Source organism: Antechinus flavipes, chromosome 2, assembly GCF_016432865.1.
Source record: "Antechinus flavipes isolate AdamAnt ecotype Samford, QLD, Australia chromosome 2, AdamAnt_v2, whole genome shotgun sequence".
NCBI classification, from domain to species: Eukaryota; Metazoa; Chordata; class Mammalia; order Dasyuromorphia; family Dasyuridae; genus Antechinus; species Antechinus flavipes.
Window position 1 is genome coordinate 152517612 of NC_067399.1, and position 23895 is coordinate 152541506.

Genomic DNA, 23895 nt, shown 5'->3' on the forward strand with positions numbered 1-23895 from the left:
AGACTAGAGACAAAGAGGACTATTAAGAAACTTTAATGATAATTAAAGTAAAAGATAAAAAAGATGAAAAAGATGAAGAATGCAGGCTGAAAGGGGGACCATGAGAGGTATTATGGAGGTAGAGGGGACAAGGCTTGGCAATTTGACTTGAAAAGAGGGATGATAGAGAATGAGGAGCCATTTTACTCACTTTGAAAACTTTTTAATATTAGGTTTATTTTCAAACATGATTAAGGAAAAAGGAAAGGAATCTATATATTTTAAAATATTTATAATAGGTCTCTTTGTGGTGGCACAGAAATGGAAATGCCCATTGTTGTTTTTTGTTCTTTCTCAAAAAGAATGATGACATCAGTCAAAATGATTTGGGTTTAAGGCATTATCCTTGAGATAAATCTAGCCTGAAAACCCTGAGATCTAAATATCTCTCTATCTCTCTATCTATCTATATAAGCTACTTGTGTGAAAAAACAATATTTTTTTCAATTTCCCCAATGCAAAGTACAGTGTTCTATACACATAAATGCTTAATAAATGTTGCTGATTGAATTCACCTAAATAGTCTGAGAATTCTTTGCAATCAGGGACAGGGTCATAATTTTTTAAAAATTTTTTCCAATATCTACCACAATGCCTCATACATGATAATCACTACATCTACATATGTGAATGTACTAATACATATATGTGCATCCATGTTTATGCTGAATTGAATTTTTGTACCCAACAAATGTTTAATTTTGATCATGAATATAACTATAATCCTTTTTTTCTTGAAGGAAAACATAGCAACTTCAAAATTTGTTGGGTTTCTCAATAAATGGGCATGTAAGTCCAGTTTGACATAGAAAAAATACTTATACTATAATTAGTCCTTATGTAATTAATAAAATTCATAATAATGGCATTGAGAATTGGCAAATATAGTGCAGTTAACATGTATAAAGTTCTTTAGATATAGTATCTCATTTATCTTTTATATTATTCTTTTGATAGTGATACTATTACTACTTCCATTTTATAGATTAAGAAATTTTAAGTGATTTTTTTCAGTTTCTCACACCTAATATTGTCTGAGATGGGATTCAAATCCAGTTTTACCAACCATAAGTGCACTAGATGAGACAATAGAACATACTGCGATCTCTATGATATTGAAAATATAATGGCCTTTCCAGAAATTTACTAAGATTGGTGTCCATACAGATATGCTTCTGGTACTTCAAAGACTATTGAGTAAAATGTGATTCTTTTCAAAAGAATAAGATTGAGAAAAAAAACTACCTCTGATCCCATTTTATTATTACCTATATTCATTAATTTTTATGAATATGGCCTTATAATCATCCTAATATTAACCCAGTCATCCTAAAGGTAGATTAAAAATAAATTTAACATTTAGAAACAAATCATCTGACCTCCAGTTCCTGGAATTCCTCTTCTTCTTCCACATCATAGGAGAGAGTATGGATTTTGATGTCATCTGAGGAAAGGTCGATGAATTTACCATCAGGATACTCCAGACTATCTTTGGTAGGTGAGCGGTCTTCAATAAAGGTGGTCTCACAGCAGTCTGAGCTGCCACTCTCCCCCCAGGAACGCAGCACATTCTCTGAGTACAGGATGATATTGGGGCGATAGTGAGACTCCACAGTCTGTTGAAGTGTATTGGGATCCAGTAACTGCTGCACTGGATCATTTCTGCTGTTGTCTAGGCAGCTCTGAGATGAGATATTCCCCACTATGTGACTCTGATACTGGGGTGTTGGGTAAACAGATACCAGGCCATCTCTATTTTCTGCCATTAAGTTTCTGGTGTTAATTAAGCCGTTTCTTTTTCCAGCTTCACTGATTTTACTGTGCATTAATACACTATTCTGTTCAATTAAGCCATCCATATTGTTTTTGCTTCCCCTGCAGTATTATATGCTGGTATCTTGAAAATGCAGGTCACATTTGCCTAATGGCTCCCATTTTCCTAGGGGCAAAAAATACTGAGATGAGAAACAAAAGTTAAGGGGAGTTATATTAAAAACAAAAGAAAAAAAACAACAACAACAATAACAACACAAAAATCGTTCAAATGTTCATTATTATTAATCATTCAATTCACTTTCTATCCATATTAATTAGCATAGGAAATTAATAGAAATCAATTTTGCAAGATCATGATTTTTAAAAGGACTATATTGGAATACCCAATTGTAATGAAACTGCAAATAAATTACTGGCCTATATTAAATGCTAACTTCCACATTAAAAACACAATGAAAAAATAAGAATCATTCACATAAAGCTATGTTATTCCACACTTGATGATATACTTTTTATATCACATTGGCAATCCCAATTTAAACCATTTCTACCTAGCCCACAGTAAAAAACAAACTACTAAAATTTCAATGGTTCAGATTCTGTGTTTAAGGATTTTAAAACAATTTCCAAATTCAACTTTTGGAAAATGAACTATAATTTAAATTTTTTGATGAATATTCAGTGTTACTAAAATATTGGAGAAGAAAAATATAAGCAGTATATTTGACTTTAGAACTTAAAGTAGGACTTTAATAGCATCTAGTTCAGAGATTGTTCTTAGCTCTTGGGTGGTAGCTTGTGGATCGGATCACGTTTTGTAGACTATATTTACTCACTCAGATTTTAAGGTTTTTATCATACCTGCCACACACATTACATGAAACTTTGCAATATACTTCAAGGCCTTCTCTGTGGTGTTGGAAGTTAAATGTATGAATATGAAATACTATCTCCAAGAATAAAAACTTAAGTAAATTCACCTCTAGACTTAATAGAGAAAAGCCTTTGTGGTACAAGTGAGTCAAAAAATGCTTGGTGCGTTGGTTGATTTTATCAAAATGATGTTTTTTTTTTTTTAATTTTCATTGTATTTATTCATTGTTTAAACAAAGATGTTCTGGTTATGGAAGCAGAAGGCTACAATGTTCAGAAATAAAGCTGATTGATGCTCAACAGAAAACAATAGATTTTTAAAAGTAACTAGTGAAAATTCATGCAAAAGCATGGACTTATTAATGAGAATGGATTAAGTCTCCCCATTAAATTTCTGCTCCAGTGATTCATAAGCATAGATGCAACTCTGGGATTTCTGAAAATTGTGAGAGAATACCAAGCTTTGGCATATACTACCAAAGGGGCCAATCTTTTATTATAGGCTTAAATTTGGATCTTATGAAATAGGGAAGTGTTATGGGCCAGAACTTGAAACAAGGTGCTAAGTCACTGGAAAGGATAGAAACAATGCTTATGTACTTGGTTCACACCTTTGGAGTTCACACCTTTGGGAGAGTTCACACATTGGTTCACACATTAGAGTTCACATCTTTAAGAGAGCATATAAGGAGGAGCCCACTAAAGGATAAGCCCACTAAAGAACTTGGGAGATTCATAAGTCAGGATTCACTTTGGGAGATTCACAAGTCAGAAGCCCACAATCCCATTCTCAGAAGTGGAGCCAGATTCATTCCATTTTCCACCTTTGTGCTGGCTGGAGGCTTTGGATTCAGAGAGAGCTAGAGGCTGAAGCTGAAAGAGACAAAGAACTAGCAGCAAGAGCTCTTGGAACCAAGGAGAGAAATAGGCCTCTAAGAAAGCTAAGCAGGCTATTTTGGAAGAGACAATAAAGGATTGAACTTTTAACTCCTGGCTGCATTTGAGGTGATTATTACTCTGAGCTGAAAGGAAGGTTGCCTGCAGAAGCCCCTCAAGAAACCTGCTCCCAGAGAACAATACACTTTAGAGAAGAGAACATTACAGGGAAGAGAAGGGATAAGGACAGATTATTACAAATCTCAAAAGTTAAGCCAAAAAATTTAGCTTCAGTTAATGAGCATTTAAGAGGCTAATTAGGTTGACTCCAACTTATCTTGCCATTTTCCCTATAGGTTATGCTTCTTTCTCTCTAAAGTCTTGTCAAATGACTAAATGGGCTGTCTTGCTGTGTCTCACACCTGGCACTCCATATGGAATCTCTATAATTTTGCATTGACAATTTCCTATGCTTTTAATGATCATTGCTTTACTAGGAGTAAAAATCCTATCTCACAAAACCTCTTATTTCCTTCTGTCAATATGGCGTTCAAGGACTACCATCTAAATAAGCCTTTCCAGGTTTCCCTCTTGCCTAAATGTCTGCTACCCCCTCCTCTCTCTTCCCCCACCCTTCTCTCTCTTCCTGGAGGAAAAAAAAAGAATCCTTCTAAGTTTTAGAGAACATTCCAGATAATTTATCCACCCTCTCCACTTTCCCTCCTTTTCCTTCTATCACAGACTCCTTTTCATACTTGGATATGAGATTAGACTAGAGAAAATATGGTTTAAAATCAAGTCCATTTCAATGCTGAAAGACTTATCATGGCAAATGCTTTAAACTCCAGAGAAAGAACTGATGAAGTCCTTATGAAGATTGGAGCATACTTTTTGCTTTATCTTATTTTTCTTGCATTTATTTACTTTGTATTTCCTTTCATACTATGGATAATATGGAATTATGTTTTGCATAATTACAAATGTGTAATATACATCAAATTTCTTGTCTTCTCAAGGGGTGGTGAGAATAGGTGAGAAGGACATGGAAAATTTGGAACTCAAAATTTTAAAAAGCTGAATGTGAAAAAATTGTTTTTACATGTAATGGGGAAAATTAAATATTTAAAACTAATAAAATAAAATAAAATAAAATCTATTTGCTTGCTCAACCACCTTCCAAATGCTTTTGACTTCCTTTGGTTCTCTGTCCATCAATCTCTTTATTCAATTATTCATTAATCTCTTACTTATTAAACTCAAGCCATCTTTAATCCACTCAGTTATTTTGCCTATTTTCCTCAAATTTAAGGTGTGCCTTATAATTTAGGTAATATTACTACACACCATAGTAAAATTGCAACTTTTTCCCCATACATATGTAATCTAAAATGCTATGGAATTGGCATTTAAAACTATAGGTTCAAAGTTTAATTGGAAAGTATAAGAAGAGAAGAAGAGGTCTTAGAATAGAGCTCTGAGGAAGATGTTTAGAGGACAAAATAAAGGCAATATTCAAATGAAGAATGTGAAGGAGCAATTAGATATATAGGAAGAGAATCAGGAAATAATAGTATCATGGTAGCCAAATCCAGAAAGACTGTATAAAAGCAAAAACAAATCTGCTCAATATGGTCAAAGGTTAGAGAGGTTAAGTAGGACTAAAACTAGCCTTGGTAATTCTTTTTAAAAGTATTTTCAGTGGGCTGCTAGAGATTAGATCAAGAAACAGATAGAATATAAGAAAGAATAGTATAAATAACTCTAGGACACATTGTGAAAGAGTAAAGAAATATAAAAACACAGCTTGAGAGCACACAGTAGCAATTTGTAAATATTTGGAGATTTCTTTAATTGATCTCTAACTTAAATTTTAGCATTTTATTTAATAAATTATTTTCAAATTATAGAAAATTATAAAAGAATGAATTAGTACAATTTTTTAAAAAATAGTCTCTTCACTGTATCTTTAAATACATTGTGTCCTGTCTACAGTTTCTGAGATTTGAGCAAATCTGTCTGAATGTTTCCTTCCAAATTCTGTTTCATATGTGTGTTTTGTCTTACATATTAATATCCTTTTTTGGAATCCTCATTTCCATGTTTATATCTCATATTCTTATTAGATGTCTTGCCTTCAGAATTATACACACACACATACACACACACATGTGTATGTATATATATGTATATATATATATATATACATACATACATATATATATATATACATATATATATATATGTATGTATATATATATATATATATCCTGAAGATAAAAAAATAACAATAACCAGAACTCCTTTGTTGAGATTTTGGTGGTCCTATTGGTCAACCTGTCCTAGTCCCACTACTTTGGATAGTCTTCAGTCATGCTTTACTCTAATCTCTGGCCATCTTTTCATAATATACTTTCTACCTTGTATATAATTAGTTTTTGTTTCTACAAAGGATGTATCAATAGATCATTTCCCCCATTCATTGGCTTCCCTTAGCAACCTAGTAACTTTTTCAACAAGGCATATCTCCTCAAACAACTTCTCTGTGTTACCTTACCATATTTGAATGAAAACTTCTTGAAATCAGGGACTTTGTTTAATAATTGTTTTCACATTTTAGAGCTTAGAATATAGTAATAGCGTAACAAATCTTTTGTGGTTATTTATTCATTTATTCACTCACATAGCCTCTCCAAAAACAAAACCTAGATATTATGCCTTGTAATATTAGATTTGTTTATTTTTTTTTTGAGCTCCTCATATTTTGCTAATTGACTTCTCAATTAATTGAAGTTTTGCTCTAAGGACTGAATGCTCTGTTTTTTTTTTTTAATTACACACACACATACCATACACACACACACGTGTGTGTGCATGTACCTCTGAGACACACACATATATATGTATATATTTCTGCAACTAATGAATCTAATTTTAGTTGCTAGTAAGGAACTACTAGATGCTATTGACCAAAAAAGATTCTAAGGCTACATTTTATTGTCCTTCATCCAAACCCTGCTACATCTTAGACACTGACCTCTTTGTCAAAACACTTTTTCTAAACCCAGATCAGCAGATGGATTAGTTATTGAATATATTAGATGATGTCTGAGAACAAGTATCAACATGGCTTGGCAGGGAATGTAAGATGTCAATAGCAACACTCCTGGAGAGTGTTTCTTTAATCGGTGTAGTAGGCTAGAGCTATCAAGCATTGCTAAATAAAAAACTCCAGATTTATCATCCATGTAGTATCACCTAGTCAATTCTCTGTGCCCAACTCTGATTTTATCTCTTCACTGGTTGTTGTCCCAAGAAAAAAAAAAACTAATGTGCTTATTTCTTGGGCTTGAGCAAATGTAATTTAAGGATTCTAGGAATTGCTCATTTAAAAAAATATATCCAGGAAATGGCATCAATGAATCCTTTTTTAATTCCTTATTTTCCTCAATAAAATTTCCCTTTATATTGACATATAATAATAAAATTATTTATGACATATCATGTTTCAAATTTTGAAAAATACTTATTCACTTTATCTCATTTGAGCCTCATAAGAACCCTAAATTACATGGGAGAAAATTGAGGTTTCTCCTCTTAAAATCCTTTGCTCCCCTTGAAACACATCTCTTTTGTTAGTTTCTAAACTAGTCATACCCTTGATTCTCTTACTTGTTAGAATACTTTCTAAAATAATTTGATCTTTACTTAAATGTTTTTATGTAATAATGAAAACCCTCTGAGAATGTTAGGGCAGTTAGATGGTGCAGTAGATAGAGCAGTGGGCCTAGAGTAAGGAAGATATTCATCTTCCTGAGTTCAAATCTGGCCACATACCATGTTTCTATGTTATCCTAGCTATGTTATCCTGGAGAAGTCACCTAACCTGTTTACCTCAGTTTCCTCTTCTGTAAAATTAGAGGAGAAGGAAATGGCAAAACATTTAATGTCTTTGCCCAAAAAATCCTAACTGGGATCACACACAAATGAACAACAACAAAAGAGAGTGTTAAATCCTCAAGAATAAGCAATACTTTCATTTTTTTGTTTTGTTTTGCTTAATATCTAGTAACTACAGTATATAGCAGATACAGGTGCTTAATAAATATTATTAGATTGAATTGGGCTCTATAGATTATTTAATCTCAAAAATGTCTTAGAAATGTTTGATCCACACAAAATTAAGTTTTTGTTCTTTTGCAGATGAAGAAATTGAACCCCTATAGGTATAGGTCTTGACCCAAATCACACAGCCAAACAATGTAGCTTAAATTGTTTTCTAAAGATAAAACACAACAAGTACATCCAGGGATAAAGATTTAACTCCCTTGTAGACCTAATCATAGAAGACATGTTAATATAATGTTAAGGAAGATGACAGTGAATAAAGAATAGTAAAAATCTTGCTCTAAATATCATTCATTTATCTAATGTCTATTGACTCTTCTAGGAAGCCATGGGATAAAAATAGAAATTTTTGATGCATTAAGATAGCTAATTTCCAGAAAAATGGATTCATTAGACTCACTTGGGTGATTAGGTTAGGTCAGAAGACATGAGTCTTGGGTATGAGTGAAGTTTAAAACAAAAAAGTTCCCGCTTTTCCCATCTATACATGGTAATCTTATGACAAATTAGACTCAAATTCCTGCAGTGAGCTGAACAAATCTTTCTAATGAGGAGTCATAATCTGTAATGTGAATTTACTCTGTTGTATTGAAGAGGAATAAAAAAAAAACACCCCAAGAAAGCAAATAAATGCAGCATAGTAAATCAGGTTTCCCCAAGGCACAAACTACTCCCTGCACTTAATCTTTGAAACCACTGGAGAGACCTTTTCTTGCTTCAGGGTACCACATAATTACATATGCTGCAGTACTAAGTACTAGATTATTCACTGGGACAAGCTGTTTCATTGATTTAGGGATAGCAATTGGCTCATCAAGAAAGTAAAGATGGAAGAAACAGTCATTGTCTTGACTCTTAGATATAATTAGAGTAAAAAGACAAGTTAAAACTATTGCTGAACAAGTTACAGGAAATATAATTTTAAAGGATGGCCTCAACAGAAGAAGAGAGATGAATTAATAAGAAAAAAATGCACATTGTTTTTCCTAGACCTTTTCTTTTTTGACTTCAAAGTATAAATGGGAAGAAAGGAGGAGACAATAGGAAAAAAGCTACCCAATCTATCTGTAAAGATGTGAGATAACTATTAAGCTTCTTAACCAGATGGTCAAAGTGGGGAAGGTAGAAAGACACTTTTAAGAGGAGCAAAGGGAAAGAGAAAGAAGGGATTTACTTTACTGATATTGGTTGTTTACTATATTGGCTTTCCATTATCATAATTAAGATCTGGTGCTACTAATAGCTATTATCATATAAATTAGTAACCACCTTTTCTTCAGGATACTGAAAAGGCTAGAACTGTTTACTGTTTTTGTTATGTATATGCATTCCAAATAAGATACAGTCCAATACAGAATTGAAAAAGCCTCCTGTATTCTCACAATGTTATTACTATTTTCATGATAGGAATACTTATAAATAAATACTATCTGGCTAGTACATATTAATTTACATTTATATAATGGTTTAATATTTGCAATCATTTTGCATATATATACATACAGCTTTATTCAGTTTTGTATTTCTTTTCTGCTTTTCTTTTTTTTTTCTTACTCTTTTTTTCAAATAAAATAATTTTTTAAAAAAGAAAATGTTCTATGAGTGTCATCTACTAAATCACATCAAGATGATTAGATGAGTTGAAGAATTATCCCTTTGGTTGATAAAATTAATAAGCCTTAGATATCTTTAAAGTACAATTTCTTGAAGAGCTAAATTTTTGACTGTATTAATAATATATTTATGTTAAGAAATTTAAATTGTTTTATATTGTTATTGGTGGGACAACAAGTAAAAAAGGGAATAGATACATGTTTTATCTGGATTTTTTAACAGCATGTCATTTCACCATGTAATCCATAAATTAAGGTCATTCATTTGAGTACATATCAAATGTATTCACTTATAAATGAGATGACTCAGGTAAAGATATCTCTAATTTTAATTCTTAAAAAGTACACAAACTTAAGACAAGTAGTGTGTACTTTGCAATTCACTCATCGTTGACCCTGGAACTAGATGATCTTGAAGTTTTTTTTTTTTTTTTTTTTTAATAGCATTAGAAATCTGTCAGTCTATGTATGGCACAGAACTATATCAATAGATATTGAAGTAAGAGTCATCCAATGAAAACAACTAAAGGATTGCACTACTCGGTGTTTATGAGAAGATAAAGAGAGACCCAAAGAGTGACAAAGGCACAGAATATGCCATAGCACATCACCTAATATTAGATAAAGACTATTCTTTGGATATTCATTTTTCCAACAAATATATATGAGACATGGCATTTTGTTGTGGTTGTCATTTTCTTTTCTTCCTTTTCCCCACCTCCAGTCAATTGCCAAGTCTTGTTAATTCTCTCATTAACATCACTCAAATTCATTCATTTCTTTCTTTTACCACACTAGTTCAGATTCTTACTGATTGTTGGTTGGATTATTATCTTCTTTGGCTTTCTTTAGTTTTCTTGACTAAGACTTCAAACTCCTCTAAATTGTCCTCCATATAGTTGACTGATATTCCTAAAATATAGGACTGACCATATCACTTCCCTTCTGAACAAATTCTAGTGGCTCCATATTACCTACAGCAGTAAATAAAAACATCTCTGTTGGGCATTTAAAGTCTTTTATAATTCGGCTGCAGCAGACTTTCCAGATTTATGACATAATATTATCTTTTGTAGACTCTATCCTCTATCCAAACTTGGGTATTTGCTATTCCTCTCACGTGACATTCCCATCCCCCCTTTCTGTGTCTTTGCCCAAGCTGTCTGTTCCCCATCTTTTAATATATTCCTTCCTCATATTCACTTAGTAGAATCTTTAGCTTTTTTTAAACTTTAGTTCATGTGACATTTCCTACATAAAACTTTTTGTATACTCTCAGCTGCTGGTGCCTTCCCATTTCATCACTTGGAATTTATTTATATATATTTTGTGCAATTAATTGTGCCTATATGGTTTTCCTCTAGAATGCAAATTCCTGAAGCTATGGAAGTTTGATTGTTTTTTTTTTTTTTTTTTTTTTAATATCTTCAAGACTAAGTACAATCCCTGGCACTCAGCAAGGGGTTAACAAATATTTCTTGATTGATTGATTTGTACTAGGTGTGACTAGAGATAAGTTATTTACCATTCAGTGGTTCAGGTAGCTCTTTTAGATTATAAATTATATATGATTTGTCAATCTGGAACAAGATTTCTCCAGCAGAAGTTTCCAAGGCTAAATTAAATTATATTACATTATCACACATTAAATTAAATTATATATACATATTGAAAATAAATTAATTATTTATACATTTTATTGGCACTTAAATCCTTTTTCATCAATGTGAACACTATTTAACAAACATTTATTTTGTCTCTACTATGTCCAATTCATGGAATGAGGTGCCAGTAATAAAAATAAAAGATATAAAAATATAAGAGGCCTAAAGGGGTGAGACTATAAAGAAATATATAAATATGATATCAATTAGCACCTAATAAATGCATAGAGGAATACAAAATCCCCAGAAATCACCTGAGAAAATGATTATTTCAAGATAGGGGAAATGTATTCAGGAAGAATTTGAAGAGAATATAGCTAAGCATTTATCAGACCTATTCATCCTGATCTATATCTGATCACTGAACCCAGATGGCTCTGGTGGAAAAAGTGAGGCAGGTGACTTTAGATAGTCTTTTCTATACTCACCTCCCTGATGTCATGTGCTTCTTGGAGAATGAAAGATAAACAACAACAAGGTAGGGAGTAATAATATCCCCTCCTCCCTCCTTTCTTAAATACTCTAATTATAATATTCAGGCAGATAGAATTTTGAATTATATTGTCTCAGACCAGAGAAGAAAACAATGTAGCCTAAATCTCCTTTCTCAAGTTTTAAAAACTTAAAAAGATTCACACTTGTATACAAAAGAACTAAATTCACATTGAGAAATAGATTTACTCATTAGCATTTTTATATTTTGCCAACAAAGTCCAGCAAGAGATACAAAGAGAAATTCCATTCAAAATAACTGTTGATAGTGTAAAATATTTGGGAATCTCTCTGCCAAGGGGAAGTCAGGAACTATATGAACACAACTACAAAATATTTTCCACACAAATAAAATCAGATCTAATAAGTTGTTAAAATATCAAATGCTCATGGGTAGGCCAAGTAAATATATTAAAAATGACAATACTACCTAAATTACTCTATTTATTTAGTGTCATATCAATCAAACTTCCAAGAAATTACTTTATAGATCTAGAAAGAATAATAAAAAAGTTCATCTGGAAGAATAAAAAGTCAAGAATTCCAAGGGAATTAATGGGGGGAAAATGACAATTAAGGTGGCCTATCTGTGCCAGACCTAAAACTATATTATAAAGCAGTGGTCATCAAAACCATTTGGTAGTGACTAAGAAATAGAGTAGTTGATCAGTGGGATGAGTTAGGTTGACAACAAAATAGTCAATAACTATAGCTGGTATTTGACAGACCCAAAGATTCCAGCTTTTGGAATAAGAATTCACTATTTGACAAAAACTGCTGGAAAAATTGGAAACTAGTATGGAAGAAGTTAGGCATTGAGCCACACCTAACACCACATACCAAGATAAAGTTGAAATGGGTTAATAATTTAGACATAAAGAGTAATATTATAAGCAAATTAGAAGAACATAGGATAGTTTACCTCTCAGATCTATGGAGAAGGAAGGAATTTGTGACCAAAGAAGAATTGGAAGTCATAACTGAACACCAAATAGATAATTTTGATTATATTAACCTAAAAAGTTTTTGCACAAACAAAACTAATGCAGACAAGATTGGAAGGGAAGCAATAAATTGGGAAAACATTTTTATATTTAAGGATTCTGATAAAGGCCTCCTTTCTTTCTTTCTTTCTTTTTTTTTTTTTTTTTTTTTTTTACTAAGACAATTAGTAAGAAAACAAGGACTGGGATTAATAAATGATGAATTCAAGTGTAGCTTTAGATACTTATTAATGATGTGACCTTGAAAAGGTCATCTCAATTGTCTTTTTCAGTTTTCTCAACTATACAATGGGAATTATAATTGTGCCTCATTGTTGTAAGTCTCAAATGAAGTTATGTTCATAAAGTGCTTAGCACAGTGTTCTGGCACATAATAGGTGTTTTTTTCAAATTCTTGTTCCTTATTTCCCTGCAGTGATTTACAAAGTACTCTACTTTATAATTGAAATGATACATTATTGATGTGGAACAATCATACATTGAAGAATCCACATTTATCAGCTTGCTTGCCAAGTTTATCAGCAATTTTAATAGATATTTAATAGTTCTCTTGTACTTTAAGGGATTGTCTAGAAAAATAATTGAATATAAGATTCGGGAAATTCAAGTCCCTTTCTATTTATGTATTTCTTGCACACAAAGATGGGTTGGGAGAAGGAAGCAAAAATAATTTGACTTTTGTAAAGCATTTTAAGTCTAGCAAAGTATTCACATACTTTATATTTTAGCTTCACCACAGACATTATTATCATCATCATCTTCATTATATTTATCATCATCATCATCATCATTACTTCCTTTTATATAGTCCTTTAAGGTTTACAAAACATCTTAAATATATTAACATATTTGAGCTATACAACATAATAGAAAATAATAATGATAGCTACCATTTGTAAAAAAAAAAAAAAAAAAAAAAAGTTTGCAAAACACATAACAAATAAGCCAGGGAGGAATATGTAATTATTATCCCCATTTTACAAATTAGGAGACAGAGATTAAGTGAATTATTGCTAATGCCTACATAGCTAATAAGGTGTCTGACATGGAGCTTGAATTCAGGAATTCTTTATTGCAAATACATCATTTTAGTTAACTTTTCTACCTAAATGTTATTGATAATCAAGTGCCATAAAATATTATTTCCATTTTTCAGATGAGTAAACTGAGGCTCAGCTTTACCTTTCTCTTAACTTAGCAATCTAAGCATATGATAATAACAGTTTCCTCAAATATTAGTTTTCTCTAAACATCTCTTGTCTAAAGTTGATTGTTTTTTTTTTTCCTATTTTAAGATAGCAAAGTGGCTTTTGGTCTGATCTTAGACATTTAATGTGTAAAGCTAGACAAGTCACTTAACCTCTCACTGCCCTGGTTACCTTATGTAGAAAATAAGAATCTCAATAGTACCTATTATAATAACCCATCCCTGGCTTATTACAAGGATAAAATATGATTATTTGTGAAATGCTTAGTATATAGACAAAGCTAATTCCAGTCTTTTGGGGAGGAGGGACATCAAGAATGACATGTTATGATTTACAATTTATTTACAAGGGGTCAAAGAGAATGGGAAAAAAAATTAACCTGTGGGATTGAGTTGGAAGAAAAGCAATGTGGAATGTTGTTTTCCTTTGTATTTGAAAAATATCGAAATGACATCATGATGTATAGGTACACACTGTACAGTGTGTCTGATTGTAACTGATTAGACCAATATTGTTATGCCACAGTTCTCTTTTATTGTCTTGGCTCAGTTTCCCTAATTAACCTGACCCAGTTTTTCCTAATTGTTCTATTTCAGTTTATAATTATTAGCTCAAAGCTCAATCCTGCAAAACCTCCCCTCCCTCTTCATCAGAATATTTAATAATGATAAAAGATCTTATGTTTTAGAATATCAGAATGCCTCTCCCCATCCCAAGCTATCAGAATGTAAGAGGCCATCTTACCAAGATACTTCTACTTACCTCCAGGGTTCCTCCCCCCATTAGGTCATCCCATCTCATATGTCAAACTATCTCACCCCACCCTGTCAGAGTCCCATTCCTGCTCTCAGCACCCTGACTCTGCCCCTGCCTTAGTCTACCCCGAGTCTGAGCCATATGTCTATACATCATTGAGAACTCACATTGTTGGCTGGATTCTTGGAGACGATAGTCTCATTCAGCCCTGGGACCAAACCATGGATCCATTTGGTCCCAGTAAATCTCTCCCTTTTAAATAAATTATTAAATACTCTCTAATCTCTATCTTGCCTCAGTTTCTCCAGCATTAATATATGAGCCTGAAAGGTTCTATTAGTTTTGAACAAAATAGTCTGTATAAACATTTGGGATGGAGATGTCTCTAAATTTGCATTTCTCATATTTGTCAGTCCCATCTAACTTTTCTTTTGAGCTGCTGCAATTTTGCTTTGCTCATAGAGCACAACACCTTTTTTGATGGGCATGCTGTGTTGTCCATGTCTCATAATGGATTCCAAAATTCTTCAGAAAGAACTGAGTCTCTTGGGAACTTTTTTTTTAGACTTTCATATAAGTTCTTGCCTTGTGTAAGTTTTTGATAAAAATAGGCTTTTAGGCAAATGGATATTTGGCATTTGAACAACATGACTAGTCCATTGGATTTGTGGTCTCTGCACTAGGGTTTAAATGCCTGGCAATTTACCTTGAGAAAGAATAGTGAGCAGTGAGTAGAGCACCTGAAGTCAGGAGGACCTGAGTTCAAATTTGATCTCAGATACTTAATACTTCCTAGCTGTGTGACCCTAGGCAAGTCACTTAATCCCAATTATCTCCACAAAAAAGAGAGAGAGAAAGAGAAAGAGAGAGAGAGAGAAGAGAGAGAGAGAGAGAGAGAGAGAGAGAGAGAGAGAGAGAGAGAGAACTGCTCAGTGTTGCTTGCCCTGTCTTGTTAGGAAATCTTTAGAATCTTCCTAAGACAATTCAAATTAAAGTGGTTCAGTTCAGAAACTGTTCTGGTAGACTGTCCAGGTTCCACAAATGTTCAACAATGATATCAGCACAATAACTCATCAGAGCTAAAGTCTGGTGGACAACCTAATAGTTCTTTTCTCCCTTACTTTCTTTTGGAGCCATCCAAAAACTGAGCTAGCTCTGGCAATGCATATATCAATTTTAGTCTATGTAGACATTCTAGAAAGTACATTGCTGAGATAAATAAATTTGTCTATACCATTCAAAATTTCTCCATTTGCTATAACAGATGGTATCAGTGATATGGATGCTGTGGTGCTGATTGGTGGAAAACCTCTGCTTTCTTGGTGTTAATTGTTAAATCAAAATTAGCACAAAATATAGCTTTTTATTTACAAGATATATGATAGGTAATTTTTCAGCATTGACTCTTTTTTTTTTTACATTATAATAACCCATGCTAGGGTAATTTTTTACAACATTATCCCTTGCACTCACTTCTGTTCCGATTTTTCCCCTCCCTCTCTTCACCCCCTCCCCCAGATGGCAAGCAGTCCTTTACATGTTAAATATGTCACAGTATATCCTAGATACAATATATGTGTGCAGAATCAAACAGTTCACTTGTTGCACAGGAAGAATTGGATTCAGAAGGTAGAAATAACCCGGGAAGAAAAACAAAAATGCAAACAGTTTACATTCATTTCCCAGTGTTCTTTCTTTGGGTGTGGCTGCTTCTGTCTATCATTGATCAGTTGGAACTGAGTTAGATCTCTTTGTCAAAGAAATTCACTTCCATCAGAATACATCCTCATACAGTATCGTTGTTGTTAAAGTATATAACGATCTCCTGGTTCTGCTCATTTCACTTAGCATCAGTTCATGTAAGTCTCTCCAAGCCTCTCTGTATTCAACCCACTGGTCATTTCTTACAGAGCAATAATATTCCATAACATTCATATACCACAATTTACCCAACCATTCTCCAATTGATGGGCATCCACAAAATTAGCACAAGTAGAAGAGAATTGATTCATGTTCTGTTGTATTTCAGCTTCAAAAGCTGCAGTGAGTACACACTGAATGTCGAATGTCAGAAAGAACAATAGGTTGAGGCACATAGGTGGCATACAGATAGATAGAATTCTGGTCTAGAGTTTGGAAAATTTGAGTTCAAATTCAGACTCAGATACTTATGAGCTATGGGAACATGAGCAAGTAATTTAACCCCTGTTTTCCTTTATTTGCTCATTTGTAAAATGGTTAAAAAAATGCATCTGCTTTCCAGAATTTTTGTGAGCATCAAATGAGATAATAATGATAAAGCTCTTAGCACAGTGTCTGGTACATAATAAGTGCTATGTAAATGTTATCTGCTATTATGATTATGATTATGATAGCAGATAAAGGCTTTTCTTTTTGTGCTGTCTCTTGCTATCTATATGACCTTGAATAAGCCACAAACTCCCTAATCATCAGAGCTTTTTAAAAAATCTCTCAATTGAGAGTATTGAATTTCTAAGGAGTCTTTCAGTTGAATATTCCATGACACATCATCTAATTTTGTCTTTAGACTTCCGGTTAAGATGGCGGAGAGGAGGCTCACAGTTGCATAAGCTCCGCGCTTTCTCTCACTATCCACTTCATTACAAGCCTCTGAATCAATGCTTGACTGAAAAAAAAACCCACAAATAGTTACCAAGAGAAGCCATCCTTGAGATCCGCCAAGAAAGGTCTGTCTTTACTGGAGGGCTGGGGCGGTTTTAGATCGGGCGCAGGCTGAGGGCAGCGGCAGTGAGAACACGGGAGCAGAGCTGAGAGGGGGTGGGGAGTGATCGCAGCCGTCTCTGCTTGGAGAGCTTCGCTACAGGTTTGGAACCTGCAGCAAGTCAACAGCCCAGCAGAGAAGCTAGAAACACTGGGGCTGAAGAATACAACCGCAAACAGCTGGAGTCTCTCAGGTCCTGGCCGCCCCCCCCTTCCCCCCCCTCAGTGACTCAGCACGCTTTGGGATCTCAGAGCGCAGGCGCAGCACAGTCCTGCTAGTGCCTCACTGCTGCCCCCTGCAGTCTGTAGAGGAAGCTTGATAACACACCCAGCCCCCCCCCAAAGAAAGACTCCAGTTTTTTCTGTTTTTCTTTGGTAGTTTGTCTCTGATTAATAGACAGAATGAGCAAGAAGCTGAAGAGGACTTTAACCCTTGACAGCTTCTATACAGATAGAGAGCAGACTCTAAATCCTGAGGAGACTAAAAACAGGCAGTCCCCAGGTGATTCCCCAAAGGAGGAGATCGTCTGTTCCTCAGCACAGATGAACCTCATAGAAGTGATTAAAAAGGCTCTCACAAAGGAGCTAGAAGAAAAATGGGAAAAGAGTCTGGAGAAAGTTAAAGAGAGAGTGGATAAAGAAGTAAAATCCTTGAAAAATAGGATTAGTGAACTGGAAACAGAAAACAGCTCTCTAAAAAACAAAATTGGCGAAATGGAAAAAAATTCCACAGAACAAAAGAACTCAATTGGACAATTAGAGAAAGATTTTAAAAAAGTGAGTGAAGAGAATACTTCACTGAAAATCAGAATTGAACAAGTGGAATTGAATGACTCGAGGAGACAAGAAGAATCAGTCAAGCAAATCCAAAAAAATCAAACAATGGAGAAAAATGTGAAATACCTTCTGGGGAAGACAACAGACCTGGAAAACAGATCCAGGAGAGACAATCTGAGAATCATTGGACTCCCAGAAAAACATGATGAAAAAAAGAGCCTGGACACTGTCTTCCAGGAAATTATCAAAGAGAACTGCCCAGAAGTCATAGGAACAGAGGAAAAAATAAACATTGAAAGGATTCATCGATCACCCACTGAAAGGGATCCTAAAATCAAAACACCAAGGAATATAGTGGCCAAATGCCAGAACCCTCAGATGAAAGAAAAAATATTGCAAGCGGCTAGAAAAACCCAATTCAAGTATCAAGGAGCCACAATAAGGATCACCCAGGATCTGGCAGCATCCACATTAAAAGATCGAAGGGCCTGGAATATGATATTCCGAAAGGCTAAGGAACTTGGTATGCAACCAAAAATAACTTACCCAGCGAGAATGAGCATCTTTTTCCAGGGAAGAAGATGGACATTCAACGAAGTAAGCGAATTTCATCTATTTCTGATGAAAAAACCAGAACTTAACAAAAAGTTTGATCTACAAATATAGAACTCAAGAGAAATCTAAAAAGGTAAAGATTAATCTTGGGAACTATATTTTGACTATATAGATGTATAAAGAATACATGTATACCTTGTTCTAGAAATTGATGTGGAAAGGACATTGTACCAGAAAAAGGGTAAAGTGGGGGTAGTACATCTCATGAAGAGGCATAGGAAACCTATTATACCTGAGAGAAAGAATGGAGGGGGATGAATATAGTGGGTATCTTACTGCCTTCAGAATTGGCTTTAAGTGAAAAATCTTAAGACATATTCAATCTAAGGTGAAACTTCTCCCATCTCATTGAAAAGTGAGAAGGGAAAAGTGGAAAGGGAAGGAATAAGCTAAGCGGAAGGGAATACGGGAACTGGGAGGGAAAGGGGTAAGATAGGGGGAGGAACTCTAAGGCGGGGGGAGGGACACTAAAAAGGGAGGGCTGTGAGAAGCAAGGGGTGCTCACAAGCTTAATACTGGGAAGGGGGGGAAAGGGGAAAGAAGGGAGGAAAGCATAAACCGGGGTTAACAAGATGGCAAGTAATACAGAATTGGTCATTCTAACCATAAACGTGAACGGGGTAAACTCCCCCATAAAGAGGAAGCGGTTAGCAGAATGGATTAAAAGCCAGAATCCTACAATATGTTGTTTACAGGAAACACACCTGAAGCGGGGAGATGCATGCAGGTTAAAGGTAAAAGGTTGGAGCAAAATCTACTATGCTTCAGGTGAAGTCAAAAAAGCAGGGGTAGCCATCCTGATCTCAGATCAAGCTAAAGCAAAAATTGACCTAATTAAAAGAGATAAGGAAGGACACTATATCTTGCTAAAGGGTAGCATGGATAATGAAGCACTATCTATATTAAACATATATGCACCAAGTGGGGTAGCATCTAAATTCTTAAAAGAGAAACTAAGAGAGCTGCAAGAAGAAATAGACAGTAAAACTATAATAGTGGGAGATCTTAACCTTGCACTCTCAGAATTAGATAAATCAAACCAGAAAATAAATAAGAAAGAAGTCAAAGAGGTAAACAGAATACTAGAAAAGCTAGATATGATAGATCTCTGGAGAAAATGTAATGGAGACAGAAAGGAATACACTTTCTTTTCAGCAGTTCATGGAACCTATACAAAAATTGACCATATATTAGGACATAAAAACCTCAAACTCAAATGTAGTAAGGCAGAAATAGTAAATGCATCCTTTTCAGACCACGATGCAATGAAAATTACATTCAACAAAAAAGCAGGGGGAAGTAGACCAAAAAATAATTGGAAACTAAATAATCTCATACTAAAGAATGATTGGGTAAAACAGCAAATCATAGACATAATTAATAACTTCACCCAAGAAAACGATAATAATGAGACATCATACCAAAATGTATGGGATGCAGCCAAAGCGGTAATAAGGGGAAATTTCATATCTCTAGAGGCCTATTTGTATAAAATAGAGAAAGAGAAGGTCAATGAATTGGGTTTGCAATTAAAAATGCTAGAAAAGGAACAAATTAAAAACCCCCAGTCAAACACTAAACTTGAAATTCTAAAAGTAAAAGGTGAGATCAATAAAATTGAAAGTAAAAAAACTATTGAATTGATTAATAAAACTAAGAGTTGGTTCTATGAAAAAACCAACAAAATAGACAAACCCTTAGTAAATCTGATTAAAAAAAGGAAAGAGGAAAATCAAATTGTTAGTCTTAAAAATGAAAAGGGAGAACTCACCACTAACGAAGAGGAAATTAGAGCAATAATTAGGAGTTACTTTGCCCAACTTTATGCCAATAAATTCGACAACTTAAATGAAATAGAAAAATACCTCCAAAAATACAGCTTGCCCAAACTAACAGAGGAAGAAGTAAATATCCTAAACAGTCCCATCTCAGAAAAAGAAATAGAACAAACTATCAATCAACTCCCTAAGAAAAAATCCCCAGGACCAGATGGATTTACATGTGAATTCTACCAAACATTTAAAGAACAATTAACTCCAATGTTATATAAACTATTTGAAAAAATAGGGATTGAAGGAGTCCTACCAAACTCCTTTTATGACACAGATATGGTACTGATACCTAAACCAGGTAGGCTGAAAACAGAGAAAGAAAATTATAGACCAATCTCCCTAATGAATATTGATGCTAAAATCTTAAATAAAATATTAGCAAAAAGATTACAGAAAATTGTCACCAGGATAATACACTATGACCAAGTAGGATTTATACCAGGAATGCAGGGCTGGTTCAATATTAGGAAAACTATTAGCATAATTGACTATATCAATAACCAAACAAACAAAAACCACATGATCATCTCAATAGATGCAGAAAAAGCATTTGATAAAATCCAACATCCATTCCTAATAAAAACACTTGAGAGCATAGGAATAAATGGACTTTTCCTTAAAATAGTCAGGAGCATATATTTAAAACCATCAGTAAGCATCATATGCAATGGAGAAAAACTGGAACCTTTCCCAGTAAGATCTGGAGTGAAGCAAGGTTGCCCACTATCACCATTATTATTTAATATCGTATTAGAAACACTAGCCTCGGCAATAAGAGTCGAGAAAGATATAAAAGGAATTAGAGTAGGCAATGAGGAAACCAAACTATCACTCTTTGCAGATGATATGATGGTATACCTAGAGAACCCCAGAGATTCTACCAAAAAGCTATTGGAAATAATTCATAATTTTAGCAAAGTAGCTGGCTACAAAATAAATCCCCATAAATCCTCAGCATTTTTATACATCACCAACAAAACCCAACAGCAAGAGATACAAAGAGAAATTCCATTCAGAATAACTGTTGATACCATAAAATATTTGGGAATCTATCTACCAAAGGAAAGTCAGGAATTATATGAGCAAAATTATAAAAAAGTCTCCACACAAATAAAGTCAGACTTAAATAATTGGAAAAATATTAAGTGCTCTTGGATAGGCCGAGCGAACATAATAAAGATGACAATACTCCCTAAACTAATCTATTTATTTAGTGCTATACCAATCAGACTTCCAAGAAAATATTTTATTGATCTAGAAAAAATAACAACAAAATTCATATGGAACAATAAAAAGTCGAGAATCTCAAGGGAATTAATGAAAAAAAAAATCAAATGAAGGTGGCCTAGCTGTACCTGATCTAAAATTATATTATAAAGCAGCAGTCACCAAAACCATTTGGTATTGGCTAAGAAATAGATTAGTGGATCAGTGGAAAAGGCTAGGCTCACAAGACAGAATAGTCAATTATAGCAATCTAGTGTTTGACAAACCCAAAGCCCCTAACTTCTGGGAAAAGAATTCATTATTTGATAAAAACTGCTGGGATAATTGGAAATTAGTATGGCAGAAATTAGGCATGGACCCACACTTAACACCATATACCAAGATAAGATCAAAATGGGTCTATGACCTAGGCATAAAGAACGAGATTATAAATAAATTAGAGGAACATAGAATAGTTTATCTCTCAGACTTGTGGAGGAGAAAGAAATTTGTGACCAAAGATGAACTAGAGACCATTACTGATCACAGAATAGAAAATTTCGATTACATCAAATTAAAAAGCCTTTGTACAAATAAAACTAATGCAAACAAGATTAGAAGGGAAGCAACAAACTGGGAAAACATTTTCACAGTTAAAGGTTCTGATAAAGGCCTCATTTCCAAAATATATAGAGAACTGACTCAAATTTATAAGAAATCAAGCCATTCTCCAATTGATAAATGGTCAAAGGATATGAACAGACAATTTTCAGAGGATGAGATTGAAATTATTACCACTCACATGAAAGAGTGTTCCAAATCATTATTGATCAGAGAAATGCAAATTAAGACAACTCTGAGATACCACTACACACCTGTCAGATTGGCTAAGATGACAGGAAAAAATAATGATGAATGTTGGAGGGGATGCGGGAAAACTGGGACACTAATGCATTGTTGGTGGAGTTGTGAACGAATCCAACCATTCTGGAGAGCAATCTGGAATTATGCCCAAAAAATTATCAAAATGTGCATATCCTTTGATCCAGCAGTGTTTCTATTGGGCTTATATCCCAAAGAAATACTAAAGAAGGGAAAGGGACCTGTATGTGCCAAAATGTTTGTAGCAGCCCTGTTTGTAGTGGCTAGAAACTGGAAAATGAATGGATGCCCATCAATTGGAGAATGGCTGGGTAAATTGTGGTATATGAATGTTATGGAATATTATTGTTCTGTAAGAAATGACCAGCAGGATGAATACAGAGAGGCTTGGAGAGACCTACATGAACTGATGCTAAGTGAAATGAGCAGAACCAGGAGATCATTATACACTTCGACAACGATATTGTATGAGGACATATTTTGATGGAAGTGGATTTCTTTGACAAAGAGACCTGAGTTTCAATTGATAAATGACGGACAAAAGCAGCTACACCCAAAGAAAGAACACTGGGAAACGAATGTGAACTATCTGCATTTTTGTTTTTCTTCCGGATTATTTATACCTTCTGAATCCAATTCTCCCTACGCAACAAGAGAACTGTTCGGTTCTGCAAACATATATTGTATCTAGGATATACTGCAACATATCCAACATATAAAGGACTGCTTGCCATCTAGGGGAGGGGGTGGAGGGAGGGAGGGGAAAAAAAAATCGGAACAGAATTGAGTGTCAATATAATGTAATTATTAAATAAAAAAAATAATTTTGTCTTTACCCTTGAGGAAGAGTCCATTTTTTAGTCATAATAAGCCACATTCTACAAGTCCATAAGTAAAATAAACAAAACACCTAAGACAAAAAAGAAAGAAAGAAAGAAAGTAGGTTCTGGTGAAAACTAACTGGGAAATGTGATACAGTCAAAAGATGACTGACTCTAACATAGGTCAAATTTTAAAAGGATTACCACTTATATATACCTTAACCATGTCATTGAACTTCCTCAGGACCCTGGATTTTTATCTGCCAAATGAGGGGATTACAATAGATAGATGTCTAAAGCCCTTTCACCCTTTATATCTATGAATCACTAGGGGGAAAAACTAAATTAATTAGCATATTAATTTTGCCAGTATATGAGTTCAATTGCAGGGAAGGATTATTTTTAATGTTTTAATGCCCTTCTCACTATGACTAAATAAAGCAAAATACTAGGAGAATAATAGGTGCTGAGTTTTCCTGAAACTCCAAAAGATATTAGAAAGCTTTTATGTAAAGAATAACACTTATCTTCTTGCTTGGTATACAATGTAAACATTTGTAATAATTTTTTATGTATTGGGAGAAATGTCTGCAG

At 34.0% G+C, this 23895-nt stretch overlaps 1 protein-coding gene across 2 annotated transcripts in view; it reads right to left on the reverse strand.

Annotated features, from left to right (window-relative positions):
* The window catches only part of SYNDIG1 (synapse differentiation inducing 1), a 295089-nt gene that overhangs the window by 194851 nt on the left and 76343 nt on the right, over positions 1–23895 (reverse strand). For both annotated transcript variants that reach the window (XR_007950380.1, XM_051975832.1), the window contains exon 2: positions 1419–1978. Coding sequence is in view for 1 of the 2 variants with exons in the window: in XM_051975832.1 (XP_051831792.1) it covers positions 1419–1898 (480 nt within the window). In the remaining variant the exon portion in view is untranslated. The remainder of the gene's footprint in view (positions 1–1418; positions 1979–23895) is intronic.